This window comes from Chlorocebus sabaeus, chromosome 20 (assembly GCF_047675955.1).
Source record: "Chlorocebus sabaeus isolate Y175 chromosome 20, mChlSab1.0.hap1, whole genome shotgun sequence".
Taxonomy (NCBI): domain Eukaryota; kingdom Metazoa; phylum Chordata; class Mammalia; order Primates; family Cercopithecidae; genus Chlorocebus; species Chlorocebus sabaeus.
Window position 1 is genome coordinate 120,043,338 of NC_132923.1, and position 23,368 is coordinate 120,066,705.

The 23,368-nt window shown below is 46.8% G+C and overlaps 1 protein-coding gene across 1 annotated transcript in view; it reads left to right on the top strand.

Annotated features, from left to right (window-relative positions):
* SDHB (succinate dehydrogenase complex iron sulfur subunit B) overlaps positions 1 to 16,302 on the top strand; it is a 33,494-nt gene extending 17,192 nt beyond the window's left edge. The window contains exons 3-8 of the mRNA XM_007980323.3: positions 1,315 to 1,400; positions 5,761 to 5,897; positions 6,623 to 6,739; positions 10,718 to 10,819; positions 12,058 to 12,180; positions 16,096 to 16,302. Of these exons, the coding sequence (XP_007978514.1) occupies positions 1,315 to 1,400; positions 5,761 to 5,897; positions 6,623 to 6,739; positions 10,718 to 10,819; positions 12,058 to 12,180; positions 16,096 to 16,173 (643 nt within the window). The 3' untranslated portion in view covers positions 16,174 to 16,302. The remainder of the gene's footprint in view (positions 1 to 1,314; positions 1,401 to 5,760; positions 5,898 to 6,622; positions 6,740 to 10,717; positions 10,820 to 12,057; positions 12,181 to 16,095) is intronic.
* The last annotated feature ends 7,066 nt before the right edge of the window (positions 16,303 to 23,368 follow it).

Sequence of the window (23,368 nt, forward strand, 5' to 3'; positions counted from 1 at the left end):
AGAGGGTAGAGATTGCAGTGAGCCAAGATCGCACCATTGGTTCACACTCATAATCCCAACACTTTGAGAATCCAAGGCAGGAGGATCACTTGAGTCCAGGAGTTTGAGACCAGCCTGGGCAACATGGCGAAATCCCATCTCTACAAAAAAATACAAAAATTAAGCTGAGTGTGGTGTTGCACACATGTAGTCCCAGCTACTGGGGGACTGAGGTGGGAGGATCTCTTGAGCCCAGAATACAGACGTTAGAGATCTGAGATCGTGCCACTGTACTCCAGCCTGGGTGACAGAGCAAGACCCCGTCTCAAGAAAAAAAAAAAAATGGAATACAGATAATGCTAAAAGAAATGGCATATTTTTAAATATATTTTTAATCTCATGCTAGATAATTACTGAGAGGAATGGGGGCAGGGGTGGCAACCAGAAAATAGATTTGTGGAGCACTTACTATGTGCCAGGTACTATGAAAACTACATATTTTTATGTAATTTTCACAATAATCCTGTGCCGTAAATATTAGCTCTACAGATAAACTGAGGTTCAGAGAGAGTAATTTCCATAGAATCATAGTTTCTACATGATGATTATTATAGTTAAACTATGATTTATGTGTCAGATGCTGCTCTAAAGATCTCGTGTGTATTAACTCACCTCCAGAGATGCAGGTGCTGCTCTGTGCACTTGGGATGAAATGCCTAGGCAGAAACTAAATCATTTGCCTGTAGGCTGGCAAGTGGCTCAGCCAGAGTTCAGACCAGGCTCTTGGCTGCCAGGCCCGCACTCCAGGTCCCACGCCTAGGGATGCTGCGCTTAGTACCATGCCACTGACTTCTATGTTCTAGGAGGCTCACAGTGATTTGATTAGGGGACTGTGAGTGATTGGGTGTCTTTTATTCTCTGTACTATGTCTTCTGTTACAGTTATGTATTATTAATTACTATTTAAAACTATTGTCTAAATCCTAAAAATCAAATTAAAATTTGAAATAAATTATTTGGAAAAACTTTGCAGGGAGCTTCAGAAGTAAAAAACAAAAACTTGGCCACTGTATGGAAGTTGTTTCATACTTGTCTACTTCTACTTTAGCTTTCCATTTCCTAGAAATATGTTTGCACTGTGATTTTCAAAATAGAACTGTGCAGTACTTAAAATATGTAAGAATCTGCAAAAACAAAACTACGGAACAAATTCTGAAGGTGACCTGAGAAGGCCAGATGGATAAGCGAATGCATCCAGGTGTCTCTGATTGTATTATGATAAAGTGTAAGGAGGTTGAACTTTACATAAATACCACTGGATATTTTTCTTTGTTAGATGTGGCCCCATGGTATTGGATGCTTTAATCAAGATTAAGAATGAAATTGACTCTACTTTGACCTTCCGAAGATCATGCAGAGAAGGTGAGCATTTCATTCCTGTTAGGCTCCAGATACTTGTGGTCTTCCAAAGAGGCTTGAGCTGGCCAAAACTGATAGAGACATCTGGAAAACAGCTGCAGCTCTCTGCTGGGGGAACTTGCTGTGTGACCTAGTTCCTTTTCTTGGGTAAATGCATCCAAAATTCTAACCATGGTGCAAGTTCTGGTTTCTGAGTTTACTTTCCTTTAGGAGCATTCTATCCTGTGGTTACTGCACCTGGCGGACCCTATGAGCTGCTGCACGCCTCACGGCCTAGCTAGGACCTGCTGGCTGGCACCCTCCATGCTGCTGAGCTCTTTTATTAAGGGAGCAGTGGAGAGTTTCTGTCTGGCACTTATGCTTGTCCAGCAGGGGAGATGTGCGTGTCTCCCTCAGCTCCCAGCATGACGTGTACTCGGTAGCTGTGTTCCGGATTGGTTGGCACAGTGTCTCCCTCAGCGTGTGGTTACTTGTGCTGCTGGCACCACGTGAGCCCATTTGAGGCAGTGTGCAGACCAACATTTTCTACATCAATAGCAATGTATTTATTTTCTGTATCAGAAAAATATAATTATTGCTGGGTGCGATGGCTCACACCTGTAATCCCAGCACTTTGGGAGGCCGAGGCGGGTGGATCACCTGAGGTCAGGAGTTCGAGACCAACCTGGCCAACATGGTAAAACCTTGTCTTTACTAAAAATGCAAAAATTAGCCGGGCATGATAGCGGGCCCCTGTAATCCCGGCTATTGGGGAGGCTGAGGCAGGAGAATCACTTGAACCCGCGAGCTGGAGTTTTCTGTGAGCCGAGATCATGCCACTGCACTCCAGCCTGGGCAATAGAGAGAGACTATCTCAAAAAAAAAGAAAAATATAATTACTAATAATGGTATAATAGGGATATAAGTGGTTTTTTAATGTGAATTTAAGAAAACAAGTTAAAGAAAACTCAAGAGATACTTTAAAGAAAGTTGATTCAGGTGGTTCTCAGATATGGCAAAAATTGCACAGGGTGCTGTGAAGGCCGACTGGCCTGATGGCCATGGAGCCAGACTGTGTGCCCGGCCCTGTTCTGTGCACTGGACATGAGGTAGATGAGTGTGCTTATTATCGACCTTCAATTTAAAGGAGAGGCCCAGAGAGGGTAACGGACTTCCTCAAGGACACATAGAGAGTGACTTGAGAGCCAGGAGTCAGTCAAAGCTGTCAGACTCCAGACTCCAGATCTGCTCTCTCAGGCACTGACTTGGCTTGGAATACTTTAGATAAAACAAAAGCAGAGAGTAACTTGGTTTTGTGAGGACACTGAGCTTTTTTCTAAGAGAAGCCTTAAAAAAAAAAAAAAAAAAGGAAAAGCCAGTATAGATAATAATAGCTCATCGCTTTTTATCTGTTCGACTGTACATTTCAAGCATTTCAAGTCTTTTAAGACATCTGTTTTGATTCAGCTAATCTTATTTAAATCTAGTTTTTGCAAATGCTGATGGATATGATGATAGTTCAGCCGAGTCCTGCTGTTCAGGGAACATTCTGCAGCAGTTAAACAGCAGCCTTCCCCATGTAAGTCCTGACACCACAGGAAAGTTAGATGCTTTTCAGTAACCTTTCCCTGTAGGTCTCTTTCAGGGCCAAGAACATAAGGTATGACCCATCTGGACTAAAAGAAAAATGAGGCAGAATTGTATCAATTGCTACTCCTTTTTATGCCCATCTGGTTTTCTTTTTTTTTTTTTTTTTTTTAATTCCCATCTTGAAAGAGAATTCCCAGAGAGCCTTTTTGAGAGAAAGGTCATTGGATTTATTTTTTTAATTTTTATGCCATTTCTTGTAAAAGCAAACTGCTCTAGTTGGATGCCAGGTATACATAAATGTATTGATAATATCCAGTCTCTTGCTTAAGACACATCTTTGTGTTCTCTTAAACTCTTACTAAGATTTACATGAGAGGGAGAGAGTCTTACTGTCTTTTCTAGTCTTATGAAAGTGATAACTGACTGGGCACAGTGGCTCACGCCTATGATCCCAGTACTTTGGAAGGTCTAGTGGTAGGCCAGCTTGAGGCTGGGAGTTTGAGACCAGCTTGGGAAACATAGACTCCCTTTCCATTTAAAAAAAAAAAAAAAAAAGGTGAGGCCAAGCGTGGCGGCTCATGCCTGTAATCCCAGCACTTTGGGAGGCTGAGGCGGGCAGATCACAAGGTCAGGAGTTTGAGACCAGCCTGACCAACATGTTAAAACCCCGTCTCTACTAAAAATATAGTAATTAGCCGAGTGTGGTGGCACGCGCCTGTAATCCCAGCTACTCAGGAGGCTGAGGCAGGAGAATCACTTGAACCTGGGAGGCAGAGCTTGCAGTAAGCTGAGATTGCGCCACTGTACTCCAGTCTGGGCGAAAGAGCGAGATTCCGTTTCAAAAGAAAAAAGAAAATGGTGATAACCAGTGCAACTTTCTCAAGCAATCAGGTTTCTCTGACCTAATGATCTTCAAAAAACAGCTTCAGAGGACTGGCACTAGAGGTTTAGAGTACATAATCATTTTTAAACTCCGAAATGCCCAGGAAATTTGCATATACAGGAAGTAGGTCCAGGCTAAGAAAATTCTCATGTCAGGGTCCTGAGTCAGCATGTTTTTTGTTTAGTTTGCTTTGCTTTGCCTCAGTTTCACATTAGTTGATTCTTCTCCTCTTTGGAAAGTCCATGCTGAGTCAGTTTTTGTAGGTTTCATAACCCCACGGTACTATGCTGCTTATTTTAAGTAGAAAAGCCTTACGTCTGTTGAGTGTGGTAGCTCAGACCTGTAATCCCAACAGAGTAGGAGGCAAAGGCAGAAGGATTACTTGAGGCTGTGAGTTAGAGACCAGCCTGGGCAATAAAGTGAAACCCTGCTCTATAAAAAAAAATTTCTTTATTTTTTTTTTGAGATGGAATCTTGCTCTGTCACCCAGGCTGGAGTGCAGTGGTGCGATCTTGGCTCACTGCAACCTTCGCCTCCCCAGTTCAAGTGATTTTCCCACCTCACCCTCCCGAGTAGCTGGGATTACAGGCGCCTGCCACGACTTATATTTTTAGTAGAGACAGGGTTTTACCATGTTGGCCAAGCTGGTCTCGAACTCCTGACCTCAAGTTGTCTGCCCACCTCAGCCTCCCAAAGTACTGGGATTCCAGGTGTGAGCCACTTCACCCAACCTACAAAAAATTTTTTTGAATTCGTCGGGCATGGCGGCACGTGCCTGTAGTCCCAGCTACTCAGGAGGCTGTGGTAGAGGTTCGCTTGAGTCCAGAAGTTTGAGGCTAAAGTGAACTACAGTGAGCTATGACTCCCCCACTGCACTTCAGCCTGGGTGATAGAGCAAGACTCAGCCAAGAAAAAAAAAGAAGAGTTATCTCTTGATAATCTGTATCCAGGTCACCTCAACCTTAAGATGACCAAGACAGTGTTGATTTACTTTACTTTTGGGTGTTGTATCTGTTAGATTTGTGTTCAAATAACAGTGGCTTTAAAAAACATAGGCTTACAGGCGTGAGTCACCACGCCAACCGCTAGTCGGAAGGCTAAAACAGGAGAATCACTTGAACCGGGGAGGCGGAGGTTGTGGTGAGCCAAGATCGTGCCATTGCACTCCAGCCTGGACAACAAGAGCAAAACTCTGTCTCAAAAAAAAAAAAAAAAAAAAAACACTGACAGATGCGCAGTGGCCCACACCTGTAATCCCAGTGCTTTGGGAGGCCAAGGCAGGCAGATTGCTTGAGCCCAGCAGTTCAAGCCCAGCCTGGGCAACATAACAAAACCCTGTCTCTACAAGCCCCGTCAGTACAAAAATTACAGAAAATTAGCTGGGTGTGGTGGGCTGCTTCTGTAGTCCCAGCTAGTTGGGAGGCTGAGGTGGGAGAATCACTTGAACTCAGGGGTTGAGGGCTGCAGTGAGCTATCATTGCACCACTGCACTCCAGCCTGGTGACAGAGTGAGACCGTTTCTTTAAAAACAAAACAAAACAAAAAAAAACACACACAGGCTGATTTTTCTCTCAAAACACTTGACACAGAGCTAGAACTGCTGTGGAAACTCTATGGCGCCAGTAGTGCCCAAGCCCCAGGCCTCCTCCAGTGCCATCCTTGGCATGTGGCTTCTAACCTCGAGGTTGCCACATGGTCATAGAGTGGTTTTTGGAACTCAAGCCATTAGAACCACATTCGAGGCAGGAAGAAGGAAAGAAGGGAGAAAAGGCCACAGGCACCTCTGTCAGAGGCATGTTCCATGTCAGTGCTGCCCCTGATGGCAGAGCAAGGAGGACCCAGAAGAAAGGATTTGGGGCAGGACTGATTCCAGATATAGGTGAGGATGTGTTAAATGTGTGTCTCTTTCAGGCATCTGTGGCTCTTGTGCAATGAACATCAATGGAGGCAACACTCTAGCTTGCACCCGAAGGATTGACACCAACCTCAATAAGGTCTCAAAAATCTACCCTCTTCCACATATGTATGTGATAAAGGACCTTGTTCCCGTGAGTTTCTGCATCTCTCTGGTTTTGTTTTTGTTTTTGCTTGCATGGGGGGTGGTGCTATATGCGTTATGCTATTAGTTTTTTAGGGCAGGATTTGAGTATTTAAGGCTCCTCTTCTAGTCAGATAGTAAATGGATGGGACTATTTCCTATGTTATGGCAAGAGGAGGACCACAGTGTCACTGAGAGGTTAGGAAAATCCCCAGATCTGAGACAGTGTGACCAGAGTTTAATTAAAGAATTTGAATGGCAGAAGATAAATGCCTAGAAAATCCTCCAGCAGCTCATTTGGTGAGGTTTGTTTGAGAATAACAGGGCACAGAATTTTAGAGTTGGAACATTCCCAGAAATGAATAATTTGGCCATAACTACAAAGAAATCATGTGGAAAATACCTGTTGGGAAAGCAGCAGCTGTTTATGAGTTCTACTTTAATTTCTGCTTCCCTGTATTTGACCACCTTTGCTGACGTGGTGTTTTCAAGGGCAGAAAGGACTGTGGGATTGGCAGGTTTCCCAGGTAGGTTAGGGAGACGTTTCCTAACCATGCTTCACATTGTGACCATTTTTCCTTTTGTAATCTTTGCATATATTCGTGACAAAGGAAGAGAGTCTGGCTTCTGCCTGGCATAGAGTGGATGACTAGTCAAGTGTCCAAGAAATGGGGTAAATAAAGCTGAGGTGATGATGGAATCTGATCCTTTTCTTCTTCTTCCTCTTAACCACAGGATTTGAGCAACTTCTATGCTCAGTACAAATCCATTGAGCCTTATTTGAAGAAGAAGGATGAATCTCAGGAAGGCAAGCAGCAGTATCTGCAGTCCATAGAAGAGCGTGAGAAACTGGTCATTAGTCCCTATTTATTGTTTTGATCTGAAAAATTTATTGCAAAGATGTTTGCCAGGCCGGGCGCGGTGGCTCAAGCCTGTAATCCCAGCACTTTGGGAGGCCGAGACGGGCGGATCACGAGGTCAGGAGATCGAAACCATCCTGGCTAACACGGTGAAACCCCGTCTCTACTAAAAACACAAAAAACTAGCCGGGCGAGGTGGCGGGCGCCTGTAGTCCCCGCTACTCGGGAGGCTGAGGCAGGAGAATGGCGTAAACCCGGGAGGCGGAGCTTGCAGTGAGCTGAGATCCGGCCACTGCACTCCAGCCCGGGCGACAGAGCAAGACTCCGTCTCAAAAAAAAAAAAAAAAAAAAAAAAAAAAAAAAGATGTTTGCCAGGAGTGTGACTTGTCAGGGAACATGAGCTGATGCAAGCCATTTAGTGTATCCTGGAAAGGAACTGGCACAAGGGTGGGGCAGTCATCCTCTTAGGGCCGGGTGAGTAGTGTGAACCCATGAATGGCCCAGAGTGGACCAAGGAGCTAGAGCCCTGTGCCACACCTGCAGGGGCGGGTGGTTGCTGTGTTGCAGTCCATCTTTTTCAAAATAAACCAGTATGTAAATTGCCTGGGCTTTAAAAGGTGACCAGTAAGTCAGAACTGTTCCCTCACTGGGGGCAAAATGAAACACATATGCTGGCCAGTTGTAACTACCACCATCCTGCTTTACAAATGGGAGTGAAATGTTAATGGCAAAACAGAGTATCGATGTTCATACTTCTGGTGATCTGTGGGATGGGATTGTTCCTGACCTGCTGACTTGTCTGGGAGTTGCCATTCCCGTGTACAGGCTATAAAATCTTAAAGCAGAGGCATCATTATCAAGTTTTCAGTCTTTCTTCTTCTACACTACTTTTACTCCTCTGCGAAGAAATCTTCTCTGATTTGCACACTCCCTCCCTGCATACTCATGGACATGAGGAGGTAGGAAGGGGCCAAGTAGAGACAGAGCCCCAGCTGCAGACCTGCACAGGGCCAAGGGCAATGGCTGTGTCTTTTTCCTTTCTGGATCCCTAGGCCCTGGCGCATGTTATTTTATCAACAAATATTAGTTATGTAAATACTGTAAAAATATATAGAAATTTTTAAAAAGGCCAGATGCAGTGGTGCATGCCAATAGTCCCAACCACTCAGGAGTCTGAGGTAAGGGGATCACCTGAGCCCAGGAGTTTGAGAGTTTGACGCCAGCCTGGGCAACATAGCAAGATTTTGTCTCTAAAACATGTACATATATATGAATATATGAAAAGTATCAGTTGTATGAATGAATAAATGAATTCTACCTTTTAAGACTTGGTAAATATTTAGCATCCTGTCCCGTTGCCCATAAAATGTTAAGAAAGGGGAGTTCAGCCAGGTGCAGTGGCTCACCTGTAATTCCAGCACTTAGGGAGGCTGAGGTGGGCAGATCACTTGAAGTCAGGAGTTCAGGACCAACCTGGCCAACATGATAAAACCTCATCTTTACTGAAAATACAAAAATTAGCTGAGTGTGGTGGCTTACACCTATAATCCCAGCTACTCAGGAGGCTAAGGCAGGAGAATTGCTTGAACACAGGAGGTGGAGGTTTCAGTGCGCCAAGATTGTGCCACTGTACTTCAGCCTGGGCAACAGAGCAAGACTCTATCTCAAAAAAAAAAAAAAAAGACAAAAGGGGAGTCCTAGTAAGTGTGCCCAGTCTGTCACCATCGAGATAGTGAGGGTCAGCACAGTGGCCTGCAAGTCAGAGTAAGCCTGGGATGAGACTTCAGAGCCACTCTTCTCAGACTGCAGCCCTGCCCCTCAGTTTCTACCTCCCAGAGTCTCATGCATCCCAGAGTCCAGGCTGAACCAGGCCCTCTGGCCCAACGAGTCCTCTTGCATTCCTAGGCAGGACTGATGCGTAGCTAGCGAACATCTCCCAGATGGGATACTGTTAGGGATTGAAGAGTTCCCCTGAGCATGTTTAGTTTCTAGATACAAGTTGAGTATTCCTTATCCTAAATGCTTGGGTTTCAGTGTTTGGGGTTTCAGGTGTTTTCAGATTTTGGAATATTTGCCTTACACTTACCAGTTAAGCACCCCAAATCCAAAATCTGAAATCCATGCTCCAGTGAGCATTTCCTTTGAGCAGCATATTGGTGCTCAAAAAGTTTCAGATTTTGGAACATTTTGGATTTCAGATTTTCAGATTTGGGATGCCCAACCTGTAATAGAAATTTACTCATTTACATACCAAACATTTAACATTTTTTTGCTCCCTTGAATTAGTATGCTGAACTTAATAAATAATTGGAAAATATGGAGAAATTTATGTATGTATTTATTTTTAATTGGGCAGCCCCCAAACCGGAATAGGTTCAGAGAGGCTCCATCATTTTTTAAATAAGCTATAATTTCCAGCCTGGGGAACATAGGGTGACCCTGTCTCTGCAAAAACTTTAAAACTTAGCCAGTCATGGTGGTGTGCACCTATAGTCCCAGCTACTCAAGAGGCTGAGATGGGAGGATTGCTTGAGCAGAAAAGTTCCAGGCTGCAGTGAACTGTTATTGTGCCACTGCGCTCCAGCCAGGGGGACACAGGAAGACTCTGTCTCAAAAAAAAAATTGATAATTCCACCACCAAAACATAACCTCTGTTAATATGTTAATATTTATAATTTCCTTTGTTTTTTGTTTATTACACTATATTTTTATGTAGCTGGGACCAAAATGTAAATATGCTTTTATATCCTGCTTTTTTCACTTATGTTACTGTGAGCATTTTCTTCATGTTCTTAAAATTCTTCATAAGCATTAACTTACACTTTGCTTTCTACTGCTTCAGATGTATGCACCATGCATTATAAAACCATTTCACTATTGCTGGACGATGAAATTGTTTCCAGTTTTTTACTGTTAAAAATAAGGCTAGATGAACATCTTTATCCTTCAAGTTCTGCCCCAAAACATTCTAATTTCTTTTTACGGATTTTTCTAGGAGTGGGTTAAAGAATATGACTATTCTAAAGACCCCTAATCCTATGACCTTATGCCTTCTAGCCCAATGGGGCCAGTTGACACTCCCACCAGCCATCTGAACAGCTGAACCAAATGGATTTGGTTGAAGACTCATGGTTTAGTCACAACCATCGGTTCTGTCTCATCTGTTCTCAACTGTCACCTCAGGTGTCAGTGGGCCCCTTTCGTTTTGCTGCTTTTAATCCATTTCTGTTGTTTCCAAACTCAGAAAGCCCGGTTTGTGTTTCGGACTTGTTGGGCAGATTGAGCCAGTGTGACAGGTGTGAAAGTGCAGGAAGCCAGAGCCAGCTGCCGGGGCCACATCCTGATTTTGCTGCCTACAGTGGCACGTCCCTGGGCACATGGCCTAACTCACTCTCTGTGCCTTGGTCTTTACCTGTAAGTGGAGCTTGCTGGACTCACCTCACAGGATTACTGTGATGATCAGTTGAGGAAAGCGTGTAAGGCGCAGGGCTCTCCGTCAGGATTGGCAGTGGCAGTCACTGGGGATGATGTTGAGATTTCCAGTGAAAACCTGAGGGCCCTTCTGCTGAGCCCAGGGCAGAAGCAGCTATAGACTTCTGCTGCTTCAGCCCCCATACTTTTGAATCTCTCCCCTCTTGACCGCATTCCAGGAAGTTGGAATTGATGGGAGTTGTTTTTGTGTTCTTGTTTTCTATTTCTTTTTTAGACAAGTGAGAGGTTCTTGTTTATTGAAGGGAAAGTGCACTATACGTGGACTTAAGAACCCTGGGCAGATGTTTACATTTCACTTGCAAGATATTTATTAATCTGCTAAATATCTGCAAATCACACCTTGGATTTTGCCAAGAAAATTCACATGCAAGCAGGCATTGTATTCATGCACTGACCCCAAAGGTCACATTTAATCAGCTGAAGACATAGCAGAGTCTCTCCCCGCACAAGCTCCTGCCTCTCCTTTCTCCCCATACAGGACGGGCTCTACGAGTGCATTCTCTGTGCCTGCTGTAGCACCAGCTGCCCCAGCTACTGGTGGAACGGAGACAAATATCTGGGGCCTGCAGTTCTTATGCAGGTGAGGTTCTCCTTAATTGCTTTAAGAGAAATTGCTACTGAAGCATCCAGAAGTCCAAGAGGACAATAGATAGCTGTAAGCCAGCCATTCTGAGGGGCCTGGTTTCCTTCATTGCCATCTAGTCCAAACAGGGTAATTGGTTGTATTGCATTCACTTGCTTTTGGTAAATCTGGGGCCTTGTCTGCAAATTGCCTTTGTTTCAGTGTGGTAAGAGTCACCCCAAGGGGTGGCAAACCATGCCTTGCAGATGTTTAAAACGTATTTCCGTATGCCTGGTGGTCAGATGCTCCCCGTCTCCCTCTCATAGGATTTGTAACATAAGATTTGTAGTGTGCAAGCAGGGGAGAAAGCAATGTCTTTGAAGGGCAGCTGCCCAGCTATGAGATTGGAAGCTGTTTCCCAGCTAATGAAAGCCTGGATTTAGGGGTTGCCTAGAAAGAAAATAGTATTGGTGTTCACTGCAAAAAAAGTCACTGTCTTTGTTCCCAGAAAGCTTGTGCTTTTTTAGATGTGTGCTTTTCATAGTGTAAGCAACTCAAAAACCAACTTCTCTTTCTCATTTTCCCACAGAAAGAGAAGTTACAGGTTTGTGTGACCACATGAGCAGTATTGATTCCCAGCCATGTAAAGATTGAATAATGAAGTACCCTCACACTTGTCACTTTACCAGCTGCTCCGAGTTGTTGGGGATGTAGAGGTCCTCTAAGTAACACTGCCAGAGCAGGTCCATGGTCATGTGATTAATTCGTTTCAGCTTCTGATTCAGGCTGCTGAGAGGGCTGTGCGAATTCAAAGAATCCTTAAGTGGGACAAATACTATCTGTAGACAGGTCTGTTAAATCATTCCTTTACTCAGAGACAGCGAGTCCAGCATGGGTAGGTGCCATAAAGACCGATAAGAGGGTTATATGATATAGTCCCTACCTTCACCAAATTATAAGCTGGGTAGGAAGCTATTGAGCAACATGAAATAATTAGGAGATGATGCCCAGTGTGTATAATGAAGCACCCGGGTACTAGGTGCAGTATGGATCAAAGGTTTGCAGGGACCATTAATCAAGTGGAGCTACACATGTTGGGAACCTTTCCTTGAAAGATGGACAAGAATTAGTGTGGAGATGAGGCATCTAAGCTGAGTGAATTCCCTTTCCTCTGCACTCCCAGAGCTTTGAGTTGAGCCAGGGTACCGCTTTGGCCTGTTGATGGCAGCTCAGCTAATCAGTCCCTGGTTTTCCAGGCCTATCGCTGGATGATTGACTCCAGAGACGACTTCACAGAGGAGCGCCTGGCCAAGCTGCAGGACCCGTTCTCTCTGTACCGCTGCCACACCATCATGAACTGCACAAGGACCTGTCCTAAGGTACGTAGGGCTGGTGACCCTCAGCTCTGCCTCAGAGCTGACATGCCAGAGGTAGCATGTGCCCACAAAGAGGCGATTGGTGGAGAGCAACCCATCACTTGAGATGAAAAGGGAGCAGCATGTGCCTGTCCCTTCAGTGTGAACCTAGGGGCTCGTTTGGCTCTTAGTTGCAAGGAGTAGACTGACTCAGGCCACCTCCGGAGCAGGCTTTATTTGTGGGCTACACAGGGACATTGTGGGAGTTAAGGATGCACAGGAACCCATGAGCAGGTACCTGCGTTCAGCCTGACTTCATAGGAAACAGAAAGCGAAAGCCATCAGAATGCTGGCAGCTGTGAGGACTACATTTTTTCTCCATCTCTTTCTTGCGATGTCGGCTGCTAATCTGCTCTGCTCTCCAGCAGCCTGTTCTTTCCTTCAGCTCTGTGGAGGTTTTCTCTGACTCAAAGCTCTGGCTTTCGTTCCTCTTCCTGCTTGCATTTGCTGCTGCTTTTGGCTCACTCTGGCCTGGATTCTGCCTCCCAGCACACTTCCAGCTTCAGCCACCCGCCACCTGCTCCCAGCACTTCTCAGCACAGGTTCCCAAGAGGGTGTCACATTGGCCCAGCTCAGCTTCTCATGCCTGCACATCAGAGGCCACAGCTGGCTACAGACTGGCTGCCCTTTGGCCAGGTTCTGTCTCAGTCTATTTTGTGGTACTATCACAGAATTTCACAGACTCGGTAATTTATAAAGAAGTTTATGGCCGGGCGCGGTGGCTCAAGCCTGTAATCCCAGCACTTTGGGAGGCCGAGGCGGGTGGATCACAAGGTCAGGAGATTGAGACTATCCTGGCTAACATGGTGAAACCCCGTCTCTACTAAAAATACAAAAAAGTAGCCGGGCGTGGCAGCAGGCACCTGTAGTCCCAGCTATTTGGGAGGCTGAGGCAGAGAATGGCGTAAACCCGGGAGGCGGAGTTTGCAGTGAGCCAAGATCATGCCACTGCACTCCAGCCTGGGAGACACAGCGAGACTCCGTCTAAAAAAAAAAAAAAAAAAAAGTTTATTTGACACATGGTTCTAGAGGCTGGTACCGGCATCTGACAAGAACCTTCATGCTGTATTACCCCATGGCAAAAGGCAGAAGGGCAAAGAAAGGGAGCCCAAGCTCATCCTTTTTTTTGAGACAGTTTCTCTCTTGTTGCCCAGGCTGGAGTGCAATGGCACGATCTCAGCTCACCGCAACCTCCGTCTCCCAGGTTCAAGCAATTCTCCTGCCTTAGCCTCCCGAGTAGCTGGGATTACAGGCATGCCCCACTCATGCCCAGCTAATTTTGTATTTTTAGTAGAGATGAGGTTTCTCTATGTTGGTCAGGCTGATCTCAAACTCCCGACCTCAGGTGATCTGCCCACCTTGGCCTCCCAAAGTGCTGGGATTACAGGCATGAGCCACCATGCCCAGCCCTTCTCCTCCCTTTTTTTTTTTAAAGACAGGGTCTCTGTTGCCCAGGCTGGGGTGCAGTGGTGCAGTCATAGCTCACTTCTGCCTGGAACTCCTGGAGTTAAGTGATCCTTCTACCTCCTGAGTAGCTGGGACTACAGGCACACACCACACCTGGTTAATCCAAACTCATCCTTTTATCGGGAACCTACTCCTATGATAATGGCCATCCATTGGTGAGGGCAGAGCCGCCATAACCTAATCACCTCTGAAAGGTCCCACCTCTCAATACCGTTGCAGTGGGGATTAGGTTTTCAACACATGAACTTTCAGGGACATGTTCAAACCATAGCAGGTGTGAGCCCTGGTCCAGTCAGCCTTGCCCAGTGGGCAGGGAAGGGCCAGGGCTGTGTGGTTTAGAACATGGCTGCCTTCTGAGCAAAGACTGGGCGAGTGATTTCACTTAAAAGTTGCAGTGAGTCGGTGGACGGCAAGGTGGAAAACTGTAGGGTGGCCAGTTAGCGGTAAAAAAAAGATTACATCATGTATTTGAAAACATCAAATCCAAGTTGTAGAATTCACATGTGATTTTTTTGCCTGGAAACTCTCTGTGTTTCCAGTGGCCTCGCCAGGGGAGCCCCCAGGCTCCAGCTCCCCCCTATTGCCTGGGCTTCCATCTGGGTCCTATCCCCAGGACTGTGGTTTGCCATGCTTGCGCCTGTGAATAGCTACTGACCTCTGAGGCAAGTTACGCTATGAAAGCGCTTGGAACAGTGCCTGGCATAGAGTAAGCACTCAAGTGTCACCTTCTGTTATTTTTTTAAAAACATGAGTAGTGAGCTTGTTTGAGACAGAGACAGCATCTTCAGTGGTGGGGCCTGGCTGTGTACTTCTTCAGAAGCTCTGCAAGTGACTCTAAGGTGCATTCCTGGTCACAAACCTGTGCATGGAGGGGATGGGTGCAGCAGACGATGAGACAGCCAAGAACAGGTTCTTTGTGCCTTGCCCTTCCTTCTATAAAACGGCTGGAAGTTGGGACTGAAACATAGACATAGGCCGATCATGAAACTGGAAGGGACTTGAGAACCATCAAGTTTAACCCCCTTGTAAAGATGGGGAAATTGAGCCCCAGGTTGGGAGGGGAGTGACCCGCCCAAGATCACTGTCAGGTCAGTGGGAAGGTAGGACTGGAGTTAGACCATCTGCCTCCCCATCCAGTGCTCTTTCTTCCTGCACGGATTGGGTATGTACCAACCTTCTAAGTCTAAACACCTTCCTGAGCCTGTGGGGACCGGAAATACGCAGGTGGTTCCAGATTGAGAAGGCTATACAGTGAAAGTCTCCCTCCCGCTCCACCCAGCCACCTCCCTAGAAGTCAGATTCTTGTGTGAACTTCAGAGGCATTTTATGCTGCACACAAATGCGTATGTGTCCTCTTCTGCCTTTTTCATATCACACTTACCTGTATTTTTTCACCCACTATATTTTGGAGATTATCCCATGTCAGTATATGAAGCATGTCTTTTTGACCAGTCTAGACAATATAGTGAGATTCTATCTCTACAAAAAAAAATTTTTAATTAGCCAGGTGTGGTGGCATGCTCCTGTAGTTTTAGCTACTTGGGAGGCTGAGGCCGGAAGATCACTTGAGCCAGGAGTTTCAGGCCACAGTGAACTATGATCACACTTCAGCCTGGGTGACACAGCAAGACCCTGTCAAAAAAAACAAAAAAAAGTATCTTCTTTCTCTTCTCTCAATATCTCTTTTCTTTCTTTCCTTTTCTTCTTTCTTTCCACAACACTTTAGGGGGGTAGACTTATCCTTCTAAAATGAGGGAAGCCTTCACTAACGTCAGATAAGACCTTGTCTCATTTTACCAAGTACTTGCTTGTCTCCCTTTCTGCTTCAATGAGGGTGGCATTCAGTGGGTTTAATTATTATGCCTCCTGCAAAGCAGATGTTAACAGCTGTAGGGACAAACTGCAGCTAACACCAATGGTATTGGCCAGTTGAACTCATCATGGTTTTACAAAGGGTTAATAGAGGGTCGTTTCTTCCACGTACCTTTGAGAGCTGGTATATGCTGATTTCTGCTGCTGCCGATTTAATAATAATGGTGATGATGTAAAAGATTTAGAGATGTCTGGCTGATTTTGACATTGGCCTGTAGTCCTGGAAGAGACACTATCCTGGGTGTCTTTGAGCAGTCAGAGAGTGCAGCTCTGCCCTGGGCCTGTTTGCCTGTTAGAGTGAGCCACACAAGAAGGAACTGAACGTGGCAGAGCTCTTGCCAGAGGGAACTAACCATCTTCAAATGTTAAAAAAGGTAGAAGAGAGCCCTTAGCCCAACCCCTATGGTTTTGAGGGACTTGATTTGCATTCACCTTGCTTTGACACTGAACCAGCTGAGGAAGGAGTTTCACCCAAGATCTTGGGTTTTCCCATTCAGTTTCAGTTATCATTTGTTATTGATTCTCTTCTCTTTTTTAAAGGGTCTGAATCCAGGGAAAGCTATTGCAGAAATCAAGAAAATGATGGCAACCTATAAGGAGAAGAAAGCTTCAGTTTAAGTGTTTCCATGCTAAACATGATTTAAAACCAGCTCAGAGCTGAACATAATTTATATCTAATTTGAGTTCCTTTAAAGATCTTGGTTTTCCATGAATACAGCATGTATAATAAAAATTTTAAGAAATAAATGTTATTCTACTTTATTAACAAAAAAAAAGAACCCTGTTCCTTTACTTGCTGCAGAGGAATGTGAAGGTGCCAGGAGTCCTTGTCCTTGGAGAGATGGACAGGGCTCCAGAGCTGAGCGGGGTTGGGGTACCCCAGCTAGAAGGAAGTGATGAGGCGTGGAACTGACATCAGACAGGGCCTGTGGCTTGTTCCCAGCTTTGCTGCTCACCAGCTGGACAACCTTGGACAAGTTCCTTCACCTCTATGCTGCTCCATTTGCCCATCTGCACATGGGATCCATAATTGTGCCTACTTCATTCATCTGGTATGAGAATGCCTGGCACTTATTCTGAACACTCAGTGTTAGTGTTCTATGTCATCCCAGTTTCTATAGTTTTCAGTACCAGAATTACTGAAAACTAAGTCTTGGTAAGTCTTTGGATACGTTGGTGAAGCCAGGTTTGAGATTCCTCCAGCACAGAGCAATGACCCTGATCAGCTGTGAATCCAGTTAGTTCCACAGAGGACCTCGTGGGGCTTCTCACTGCAAACATGAACTCCACAGCACCTGTGCCTTGGCTGGGAGGCTCACTGCACAGCCGGGTGTGGTGGCTCACGCCTGTAATCCCAGCACTTTGGGAGGCTGAGACAGGTGGATCATTTGAGGTGAGGAGTTCGAGACCAGCCTGGCCAACATGGTGAAACTCTGTCTCTAGTAAAAATAGAAAAATTAGTCGGGCAGCGATGGCACATGCCTGTAATCCCAGCTACTTGGGAGGCTGAGGCAGGAGACTCACTTGAGCCTGGGAGGTGGAGGTCGCGGTGACGGAGATCACACCACTGCACTCCAGTCTGAGCAACAGAGTGAGACCCTATCTCCACAAAACAAAAAAGCAATGCAAAAAAGGGGAAAGGGGGAAAGTAAAAGTGGAAGCTCCTCCAAACTTACCCCGTTGACAGCTTAGACATTTCCTTCCACACCCTACGTTACTACAGATATGCAGCATATTTAAAACTCTCCCTTCAAAAGTAAGGCACCATAGAGCCAGGAGCTGTGGCGTGTGCCCCTATTCCCAGCTACTCAGGAGGCTGGGGCGGGAGCATCGCGTGAGCCCAAGAGGTTGGGGCTATGGTTTGCCATGATTGCGCCTGTGAATAGCTGCTGCACTCCAGCCTGGGCAACATAGTGAGACCCCATCCCTTTAAAAAAAAAAAAAAAAACACTTGGCACAGTGGTTTACACTTGTAATCCTAGCACTTTGGGAGGCCAAGGTGGGAGGATTGCTTAAGGCCAGGACTTCAAGATCAACCAGGCCAACATAGTGAGACCCTGTCTCTTTTTTTTTTAACCTATAAAAAAAGATTTAAAGAAAAATAGGGGCCGGGCGCGGTTGCTCAAGCCTGTAATCCCAGCACTTTGGGAGGCCGAGACGGGTGGATCACGAGGTCAGGAGATCGAGACCATCCTGGCTAACGCAGTGACACCCCGTCTCTACTAAAAAATAGAAAAAACTAGCCGGGCGAGGTGGCAGGCGCCTGTAGTCCCAGCTACTCGGGAGGCTGAGGCAGGAGAGTGGCGTAAACCCGGGAGGCGGAGCTTGCAGTGAGCTGAGATCCGGCCACTGCACTCCAGCCCGGGCGACAGAGCAAGACTCCGTCTCAAAAAAAAAAAAAAAAAAGAAAAAAATAGGGTACCCTGTAGTCCGCCAGCAGCTTTCTATTTTTATCTCACATAGAAGGGACTTCAGTGCTAATAAAGACCTACCTTAATCTGTGTGTATGTGTATGTAAAAATTTTTGGAACTGCAGCTTAAGAGCACTGTGGCATAGGTGTGCCCTTACTTAACCATTCCCCTACTAAGGCACATTCGGGTGGTCCCTATTCTCCTTTTCGCCCAAGGCTGCTTTTTTAAGTTGTAGCTGGAAACCTCTGGATCATCTGGAAAACAAAAGTTTCATGCATCCTGAGGCAAGCAGCTGAGAAAACGTGTGACTCACCGATAATGAGCCTTAATGAGCATTTTCTGGCTTAAAAGGGGTTGATTCAACAAGCATTGTCTCAGGCATTATGGAAGGTGAGGTGCTGGGGACAAGGATGAACAAGATTTTTTCCCTCCTGCCACCTAGGAGCCAAGGTCACAAAGGAAAAAGGAACAAACATCAGAAATTTTGAGAACAGGGCCATGTACCCTTCACTACAGCATCTTGGAATTCTTGACTATCTCATTGAGACACACGGTACACGGCCCTGTGGCGTTGAAGCCTAAGATTGTGGAGTGCAGCTGGCTTCTTGAAAGACAGTGGAACCTGACCTGCGGGCCATGTCTGTGGGTAGCTTCTGTTCCCCAGTTCAGACCTCCAGTGGCTTTCTATCAGCCTGGGGAAAGGTCACATTCCTTGGATTCATGGATACTTTGACTTGGCTTCTAATCTCCAGATCTGTAAGGAAAGATGGGTTTTTCTCATGAATGACTTATTCATTCATTCATTCATTCATTTATTGGAGTCTCTCTCTGTCACCAGGCTGGAGTGCAGTGGTGCAATCTTGGCTCACTGCAAACTCCACCTCCCACGTTCAAACGATTCTTCTGCCTCAGCCTCCCAACTAGCTGGGATTACAGGTATACCCACCACACCTGGCTAATGTTTGTATTTTTAGTAGAGACGGGGTTTCACCGTGTTTGTTGGGCAGGCTGATCTCTAACTCAAGCGTTCCACCTGGCTCGACCTCCCAAAGTGCTGGGATTACAGGTGTGAGCAAGCACACCCTGCTTCTCATGAACAACTTAATGCCTTGTAAAGATGGGTCCACAACAACTGCTAAGAGGCAGGGTGTAGCTTGGGCGTTGCCACTTCAGATCAACGTCATCAGAGGCTGGGTTGACTCTGATGGTCACTCTCCACAGCTGAACTCCAAGTTAAATTGGTAGTATCAACTGATAGTTTAATTTACTGCTTCTTTTTTTTTTTTTTTTTTTTTGAGACGAAGTCTTGCTCTGTGCCCTAGGCTGGAGTGCGGTGGCACTATCTCGGCTCACTGCAAGCTCCGCCCCCCGGGTTCACGCCATTCTCCTGCCTCAGGCTCCCAAGTAGCTGGGACTACAGGCGCCCGCCACCACGCCCGGCTAATTTTCTTGTATTTTTAGTAGAGACGGGGTTTCACTGTGTTAGCCAGGATGGTCTCGATCTCCTGACCTCGTGATCCGCCCGCCTCGGCCTCCCAAAGTGCTGGGATTACAGGCTTGAGCCACCGCGCCCGGCCATTTATTGCTTATTTCATCTTTCATTGAATTGGAGACAAATGTTCTATTGAAACAGTCACAAAGGCTTTTCCAGTAAAACTGCAGACCTGTGCAGGGAACGGAACAGTATTTTGTCCTGTATGTTACTTCTGTGCCCAATGTGCCTTCATTTACAAGATAATACTTCCAGCCTGGCCCTGTGGCTCACGCCTATAATCCCAGCGCTTTGGGAGGTCAGAGGATTGCTTGAGCCCAGGAGTTAGAGGCTGCTGTGAACTATGATCGTGCCTCTGCACTCCGGCCTGGATCACAGAGCCAGAACCTGCCTCTAAAGAAATTAAAAATAAAAATAGAATTTCGTAGGACTGAAGCCAGCCATCCCTTCTTACCTAGCTCTGGACATGTTGAACATCTGTGTCTCTATTTTCCTATCTCTAAAATGGGAATTAACAGCACTCCCTTCTCAGAATTATGGTTGAAGTCTAAATAAGAGTAAATGTGAAAGCATCTTGCCTGCAAGAGAGTAAATGCTCCATAAACTCAAGTGAACGGATTTGTCTTGAGTACCTACTATCTGAAAGACTCTCTAGTGAATGCTGGGAGGCTGCAAGAGTAATTCCTTCCCAGCCCTCTGGAGTTGACAGCTGGTATATTTCTGACATGACTGGCCAGAGCTGGAGGCCTCCCTGTTGGGAGGATGGTTTTACCGTGCAAGGCTAATATTGCTTATTTCTCATCTCTCCCATCACATTGCTCAGGGCAGGGAGGGACTCCCATTGGTCAAATTCTCTTCAGGCCCCTTCCCTTTCTGGCCCAAGGATAACTACCATACAAAGTGCTGAAACTCGGCCAGGCACAGTGGCTCACTCCTGTAATTCCAGCACTTTGGGAGACCAAGGTGGATCTCTGAAACCCAGGAGTTCAAGACCAGCCTGGGTAACATGGCAAACCCCCATCTCTACAAAAAAAAAAAAAAAAGAAAAATCAGCTGGGCATGGTAGTGCTCAACTGTAGTCCCAGCTACTCAGAAGGCTGCGGTGGGAGGATCACTTGAGCCCAGAAGGTCGAGGCTGCAGTGAGCTGAGATCATGCCACTGCACTCCAACCTGGGCAGCAGAGAGAGACCCTGTCTCAAAAACAAAAAAAAAAAAAAAGAAAAGAAAACTGAAAACCCACTTTACTGTGTGTCTAGATAGCCACAATCCTACCAACAGGATTTACTAGGTGAAAAAAATCCTCTTTTGTTGCAAAAATCTGGTGAAACTAGAGAAATTGAAAAGTAAAACAATGCTCTGGAATAAACTGGCCCAAATTAGTGATTTCTCAAGCTTTTTGCCACTGGGACCAGGCCTGTTACGCCCTCTACATGGGCTCCCAAGAGAGCCACAGCCTAGAAGGGAAACTGTTCAGTCGGTTCTCGCCCATGTGGGACTGGAAATCTCAGACACGGTTATCCGGGAAGACAGCCTGGGTCACAGACCTCCTTGATGACCACACACCGAGAGCCACTTCCCCAAAGGTAACCCCAAGCAGATGGCAGGGCCTCCCACATCCTCTGTGGTTTGGAAGGAAGCTTCCTCTGGCCTCCTGCCTCATTAAGGAGAAGAGACGAGCTGCAGGTGTGGCTCCTTCCCAGCTGGCTCAGGGAATAGAGCCCCTTTAAGGCCAAGTAGCCTTAGCAATAAAAAGAATGAAGGGGGCACCCTTGCAAGGCAGTCTCCCATGCAGTCCCCAAGTCCTCTGCTTTTTTATTTCTTTATTTTTATTTTATTTTTATTTTTTATTTTTTAGAGGCCCAGGCTGGAGTACAGTAGGCGCACTGCAACTGCCCTCACTGCCTCCCGGGTTCAAGCAATTCTCCTGCCTCAGCCTCCTGAGTAACTGGGATTACAGGCGCGCACCACCACACCTGGCTCATTTTTGTGTTTTTAGTAAAGGTGGGGTTTTGCCTCCTTGGCCAGGCTGGTCTTGGACTCCTGACCTCAGTTGCTCCACCTGCCTCAGCCTCTCAAAGTGCCAGGATTACAGGCATAAGCCACCACACCCGGCCCCCTCTGCTTTTCTGAAGCCTCTCATCCAGTGCCAGGATCTAAAGCAAGCAGCTGGCTTCTACCAAGTTCCTGCCATCTCATTTCATCCTCTCCATGACTTCCATTTTGTAGGTGGGGAAGGAGAGGCTTAGAGAGGGAAAGTGACGTTTTAAAGCTCACACAGCTAGAAAGCAACTCACACATCCATGTCTTTCTGATACCAGAGCCAGCCCCTTGCCGCCGTACCATACTACCTCTTGCCAAGGCCACCTGGGCTAGCCACTTCCAAAGCCAGCCTTCCTGCTGCCCTGGAGGCTGGGTTCCTGCCAGAAACTGAGCTAAGCCCTAGGGGAGGACATGGGAGTTCTGAAAAGTTAAGCAACCTGCCTCCCCTGGAAGTGTCACCGGAAGATGAAACAACTCTTGTCACCTGGCCCAAGGAAGCCAGTCCCACGCCCCAGGTGGTCAACAGGAATGGCCCCCAACCGGCTGGCTCGGGCAGCCTGCCCCAGCTGAGTAAATGGCTCCACTGGCACCCCACTGCTCAAGCCAAAACCCTGAGAAGCATCTTGAATTCCACACATTCCTGCACCCCCACATCCTATCCACCAGCAAGTCCTGCCAATGCATGTTCCTGTACCAAATAGTCACTGGGATCTTGCTATGAATCAGGTGCTGCTTTCCCTCCTGGGGTCTATCCCCTACCCACACCCTCACCACCATCACAGCTGTGTCTCCTTCCAGCCCCTTCCACAACAGGGATCGTTGGAGTTTTCCTTTCCTTGACTAGGGCTACTTCTCAGTAGACAGCAGCCTCCGCAGGAAAAAGGGCGTTTTGTTTTGTTCATTCTCACGTTCCTGGCTCCTAGAGCGGTGCTGGCACTCCATAAGTTCATCCTGGACAAATGACTGGTGATCCTGCCCAAGTCTATCCTTGGCCCTAACGTGAACCCTCCCTTGTTTGCCCTGGGATCTCACAGATCCACTCTCCCCTTTGGAGCTTCTCTGTCCAGAGGTCCTGGAGACAGGGAGCACTATGCCTGTGCCTGTCACTATGGGGTAGCGGGATAAATGCTGCACACAGGTATGACATCTCTGGTGCCTTTCAGGGGTCTCTATGAATCCCCTCAGTGCAGGTGTGTCTACAGGTCACGCTGTGAGGCTTCTCTTTCTCTGGCATTTCAAGGCCTCCAGTGCATCATGGCAGACTCTCCCTGGGTCTCTGTGGAGGCACATCTGACCCTGTGAATCTCTGGGTAGGTGTGTCTTCCTTCTCTGCATTCATCAAGCAGCACCAGGCACTGTCTCAAGTGTTTGATACGCATTTTCTTTTCTTTTTCTTTTTTTTTTTTTTTTTTTTTTGAGACGGAGTTTCGCTCTTTTTGCCCATGCTGGAGTGCAATGGCACGATCCTGGCTCACAGCAACCTCCACCTCCTGGGTTCAAGCGATTCTCCTGCCTCAGTCTTCCGAGTAACTGGGATTACAGGCATGCGCCACCACACCCAGTCGACACGCATTTACTTGTGTGATCCTCGCAGCAGTTCTCTGTGAAGCAGGCATTGCTATCCTATAAGTTGGGAAAAGAGGGCCAAAGAGGATCAGTGACTTGCTCACGGTCGCATGGCCTGGAAGACATGGAGAGCTGGACCAGCACGCACAGTCCCTAACCACTGGGACATGCAGGGGGGCTGCCTCCGTGAGGTGTGTCTCAGGTCGCCCCGCCCCCGGTGTGTGCTGAGGAGTCGGAGGGGACTACAAGTCCCGGCAGCCCGGGCGCGGGCGTGGCGAGGGCCGCAGAGGGCCGCAGAGGGC